Consider the following 6,000-nt stretch of genomic DNA (forward strand, 5'->3'; position numbering starts at 1 on the left):
ACGCTTTCTGCATCTTTGCACTTAAATCTCCATCTCTGACTCACCAAAGGTTCACTTCCACTTTAGTTTGGTTTGTCTACAGTTTGTCTTACTTCTCTCTCTCTTGCAGATTAAGACTGGCGCCCCCTGCAGATCTGAGCGACTGGCCAAATACAACCAGCTCATGAGGTAAGTTGGCTGCAGAGACACAACCCTGCTATTCACACATTTTAGGTGTCCAATGAAGCTTTATGGACCTCAGTTTTTGCTGATATCATTGATATTCTATGTACTTTGACAATGAGACAGTACTTCACACAATGTATGCTAATAACCCTATGCTAACCTTAATAGAAAAATCACAAATAATTTGTGTCTTCATTGGGAAACAAAACTGTTGTCATTTATTTTTTTCTTTGCAAACTCCAAACTGCACCTGCAAAAAATATAAACAATAAATGTAGATGGGTGAAGAAAATAGATTAATTACATGGAAAACTGGAACCAGGTTAGTATATATAGTTTATATCCCACATCTCTAATCTATAACGACAAATAAAATATTTTTCTATGGGAAAACTTTAATCAATTATAGCATTTGCATTGGTTTAATCTGATAGAACTGGTGAACAGAATTTTTATCAAAGGGAAATCATTACATTAAGAACAAAAATAAAATAAAAACAATACAAAAAAAAAGAGACAAAAACGTTTATAGTTGAAGTAATTTAAAAGTATGTAACAAAAGAAGAAACAAAACAGTGACATGGAAGCAAATGTAATGAAGCTCCAGTGAGGTGAGCTTGATAGCACTGATTTAAATGGCTACATTTGAACATAAGCCCTATATTTAGTTTAGAATACAGAATAAATTAGTTAGGGGTTTATTTAAAAACAATGACCCCTTTTTCTCAGTGCTTTTATTTTTTATTGGTTTTTGAGCAATGAAAAAAAAGACTGAACGTCCTTAGAAAAGTGTTTTAAATATGCATGTCACGCTATTGTGTGTGTACTTTGCCTTTGAAAGGAATTTGAAGATAGGCAGCCTTAGTTACAAATAGTTGCCACTGATATAGAATTTACACAACTGCTACTCAAATGTTGTAGTAAAGACTAAATAATGTGAGTGAAAAATCTCATGTTTTGCTATTCAAATTTTCTGTCTGCACTGATTACTCACCTCAGCATTCTAAATGCTCATACTAACTCTAACTGCAGGGCAGTCTGATCAGTTTTTCTATAAATTCAGCTAATAAATATCTGACATGTTGGGAACACTTATACATTGTTTATAGAGCATTGAACGTAGATCTCACCTTATTTTGACAATATACATACATATACACATATACATATATACATATACAGGGGTTGGACAATGAAACTGAAACACCTGTCATTTTGGTATGGGAGGTTTCATGGCTAAATTGGACCAGCCTGGTAGCCAGTCTTCATTGATTGCACATTGCACCAATAATAGCAGAGTGTGAAGGTTCAATTAGCAGGGTAAGAGCACAGTTTTGCTCAAAATATTGAAATGCACACAACATTATGGGTGACATACCAGAGATCAAAAGAAGAAAAATTGTTGGTGCACGTCTTGCTGGCGCATCTGTGACCAAGTCAGCAAGTCTTTGTGATGTATCAAGAGCCACGGTATCCAGGGTAATGTCAGCATACCACCAAGAAGGACGAACCACATCCAACAGGATTAACTGTGGACGCAAGAGGAAGCTGTCTGAAAGGGATGATCGGGTGCTAACCCGTATTGTATCCAAAAAACATAAAACCACGGGTGCCCAAATCACGGCAGAATTAAATGTGCACCTCAACTCTCCTGTTTCCACCAGAACTGTCCGTCGGGAGCTCCACAGGGTCAATATACACAGCCGGGCTACTATAGCCAAATCTTTGGTCACTCATGCCAATGCCAGACGTCGGTTTCAATGGTGCAAGGAGCACAAATCTTGGGCTGTGGACAATGTGAAACATGTATTGTTCTCTGATGAGTCCACCTTTACTGTTTTCCCCACATCTGGGAGAGTTACGGTGTGGAGAAGCCCCAAAGAAGCGTACCACCCAGACTGTTGAATGCCCAGAGTGATGGTTTGGGCTGCCATATCATGGCATTCCCTTGGCCCAATACTTGTGCTAGATGGGTGCGTCACTGCCAAGGACTGCCGAACCATTCTTGAGGACCATGTGCATCCAGTGGTTCAAACATTGTATCCTGAAGGCGGTGCCGTGTATCAGGATGACAATGCACCAATACACACAGCAAGACTGGTGAAAGATTGGTTTGATGAACATGAAAGTCAAGTTGAACATCTCCCATGGCCTGCACAGTCATCGGATCTAAATATTATTGAGCCACTTTGGGGTGTTTTGGAGGAGCGAGTCAGGAAACGTTTTCCTCCACCAGTATCACGTAGTGACCTGGCCACTATCCGTGCCGGTCCGTTGTGGTGAAGAGAGAGCTGAGCCGAAAAGCAAAGCTCTCAATTTACCGGTCATACGTTCCTACCCTCACCTATGGCCATGAACTTTGGGTCATGACCGAAAGAACGAGATCCCAGATACAAGCAGCTGAAATGAGCTCCCTCCGTAGGGTGGCCGGGCATTCCCTTAGAGATAGGGTGAGGAGCTCGGCCATCCGGGAGGGGCTCGGAGTAGAGCCGCTGCTCCTCCACATCAAGAGGAGCCAGTTGAGGTGGCTCGGACATCTATACCGGATGCCTCCTGGACGCCTTCCTTGGGAGGTGTTCCAGGCACGTCCCACCGGGAGGAGGCCCAGGGGACGGCCCAGGACACGCTGGAGGGACTATGTCTCTCGGCTGGCCTGGGAACGCCTTGGGCTCCACCCAGAGGAGCTGGAGGAGGTGTCTGGGAAGAGGGACGTCAAGTACGAGTACGAGTCACTTCACTTGTAAGATTTTGACTTTGCACCTACCAGGATCTGAGTTTGATCAACTCTGCAACTGAACAGTGAGCAGTATTTTGCTGTGAAATATTAAGATCAGAAGGGTTTCCATGTTTTTCCACTGTGCTCTGGTCAGGAAATTCTTTTCTTCTATGTAAAAATATGTTTTTTGCATGTGACATTTAAAATGTTCAAGAATATTTATATTTATGGTGTACTGTGTACACCATATCAGAAAACGTTTCTTAAAGAAATGTGCAAAGTCTGAAAGTATTCATCTTCAAATTTAACTGATTACTCAAATGAAAAAGTCTACCATTCTTAGCTTCAGAGAAATGGACAAAATGTTTCAAAATTGTTACGCTCTAAATAAAACATTTACACATTTTTCAGTTTTGCCATAGTTCTGTGTCCTCTTTCAGCTCAACTCAAATTAGACAGTGCAGCAGCTCTGCAGAACCACATCTTCTTAGTTGCCTGCTCTATTTTAGTACTTAGAGTCCAAGCTAATTAACGTGACAGCCGACAGCATTGCTGGTGTCACCCCATGTGTCCGAGCCAGTCAGCTGCTGGAGGGAGCAGGTAGAGTAGGAGGAGGTGGGATTAGCTCAGCAGTTTAATCCCATTGGACTGCTGTGGAAGAACAGGAGAGGAAGTGGAGGCTGGAAATGCTTACAGGGGCATTAATCAGAAAGGACATCTAACCTCTGGACATGTCGTCTAAAAAATGTTGTCTTCATAGCAATCCTCATTTACTGTAAGGGTTACCTTGTACCTTCTTTAGGTCCCTCTTCTTAATATAATGTGTCTATCATATGTCCATTTGAAGACTGCTACGTGCTCATATTATTCAACATGGGGAAAACAAGTGAACATGGCATTTAGGTAATGGAGATGTGCCTTGATAATTATAAACCAGGAACTGACTACAAATAAATATAGCGTAAAGATGGCAACAACTAAAATGTTTAAGGCATGTGGGACTGTGACAGACAAAGCTGGACGAAGACCCAGGTTAGCACTACACAGTGGGTAATAAGATAAAGGATGGAAGAAACCTTTCATGTTGGGGGGGTCACAAAGTATTCATGGCAACTATTAGACACTATTTACATGCTAACAGGTTCTTTGGAAGATATACCAGTAAAAAGCCTTCTCTTTCCTTCCATCAAAGATACAAACACTTACTTGTAATTTGCCAAGCTCCAGTGAGAGATACTACTGTATGTGGCTCATGCCTGCCGTATGGTGGAGAATCTGTGATGCTGTCGGCTTGTTTGTCTTGTTGGGCATCCTGAACACTTTGAAATATCAAGGATTTTTTAAAATAAACATCTGGTGGCCTCTGGCAGACAGCTAAAGGGTGTTACACGAGGTCAGATCAACCCAGAAAGTCATTTAGAAAAGCTGTGGAGTTAGCTGAACAGAAGAGTACATTGGAGAGAAGCCAGGACTCCGAAAGATCTCGAGAGAGATTTTACGGGAATCAAAATACAATAAAAATGTAAAACAGGTTCATGTAAAGACCTCTGTCTGTCTCTTCTTTTGAAGGATCGAGGAGGAGCTGGGCGACCAGGCTCGCTTCGCAGGCCATAACTTCAGGAACCCAAGCGTCCTGTGAAACCAGCTGACAGACGAGAATGACTCACACACTCAACGCACGCAAAATGCCCACGCAAACTGACACAAACAACTAACAAGGAATGAGCCATGTACAAAGAAAGACCACGCAAATTCAGGAAAAATACACTCGCAAAAGAGCCAAGCAAAATAAATCAAATATGCACTAGATTTAAAAGAAGGGAGGTAATATGTATGCTGTATGCAGACTCACACACACACTAATGCAACACCTGAAAACGCACATGCAGGGAAACACTAAAAAACCCTAGAATCTATAAGCCAGACATGCACTGTTACTGTAGGAATAGTCCATGTAAAGCCAGAAGACAGGCCTGAAAAAAATAGAGAATATAGTTGTAAAAAAACAGGTAAATAAATAGAAATTCTGTAGAAAAATGTAGTCTGAAGCACGCAACTGAAAGAGACGAAGAAGTCAAAGTTTTAAGACCAAACGAGGATGATGCAAATGTAGGAACTGAGTGAAAACAACAAGAACAATAAGAAAAAACACTGTAATACCTGAACACACACACACTCAGCTGTCTCACACTCTCATCTTGGTCACTCAAGTACCTGCACTCCTCCCAGCTCTATCCTCCCCCTTTTCTCTCTACATATTTTACTCTCCTTCTTCTTGTTGTGTCTGTGTCACGGTTTTAATTGTCCCTGTTTTCTTCTCAACCTGGTGTGAATCTGATTGTTTGTCCTTCATGCTTGAAGTCCTGCTTCTGTCCTGAAAGAAAAAAAAGCAAAACCTTAAAACCCGAACCCCTTCGAGCCTTTTGGTTCCACTCTGTTTGTCCATAGAATAGCTGTGTCAAAAAAGAAGAAAGAGCAATGAAAAAAAACAACTGAAAACAATAACAGAAAGCTTGTCAATGAAAATAATGTGAAAATATGTGAAATAAAATGATGTTCTAAGATTTCAATCAAAGCTTCTACTCTTTCTGTATCTGCATTTCTTCGGAATCTTTCCTCATAAGCTGCTTATGATGACACATACTGTATGTTCATATCTCGGATAGGATCATGTGATTTCAAAACATCATTGGATAACCATTGAAATAAAATATTTTGAAGGCTACTAATCTGTTGAATCCATATTCAGAAGGCAGTCTTGTGAGAAAAAGCTTTATGCTCGTGTACAACAAAACAGCTGTCGCAGTGTTTTTGTGGAAGGAAATTAGAGGATACAAATGCATGATAACAGATAAGAACATAAGAAAGGTAAAGGAAGAAACAAAAGTTGGATAATGATGAAACAAGAGAAAAGGTGTCTCTGTTTGCAGCTACAATAGCACATAAAGCAGCTATCACTAGAGAATGTTGAAATAAAATGGTATTGAATGGTATTAAAACCTCATATTGCTCAGAACAGCACAAAACTAGAACCTGATGTGGATCAGGCCCTGAAAGCAAGAGTCAACAGGAAGAGAGATTAAGGGAAAAGAACAGCAGAGCATTGGACGGATCAACTA

General features: G+C 40.7%; 1 protein-coding gene across 2 annotated transcripts in view; it reads left to right on the plus strand.

Annotated features, from left to right (window-relative positions):
- Positions 1–5,451, plus strand: part of eno2 (enolase 2) — a 28,388-nt gene extending 22,937 nt beyond the window's left edge. For both annotated transcript variants that reach the window (XM_047384102.1, XM_047384101.1), the window contains exons 12-13: positions 110–168; positions 4,451–5,451. In XM_047384102.1, coding sequence (XP_047240058.1) covers positions 110–168; positions 4,451–4,520 — 129 coding nt within the window. In that variant the 3' untranslated portion in view covers positions 4,521–5,451. The remainder of the gene's footprint in view (positions 1–109; positions 169–4,450) is intronic.
- The last annotated feature ends 549 nt before the right edge of the window (positions 5,452–6,000 follow it).

This window comes from Girardinichthys multiradiatus, chromosome 13, assembly GCF_021462225.1.
Source record: "Girardinichthys multiradiatus isolate DD_20200921_A chromosome 13, DD_fGirMul_XY1, whole genome shotgun sequence".
Classification (NCBI taxonomy): domain Eukaryota; kingdom Metazoa; phylum Chordata; class Actinopteri; order Cyprinodontiformes; family Goodeidae; genus Girardinichthys; species Girardinichthys multiradiatus.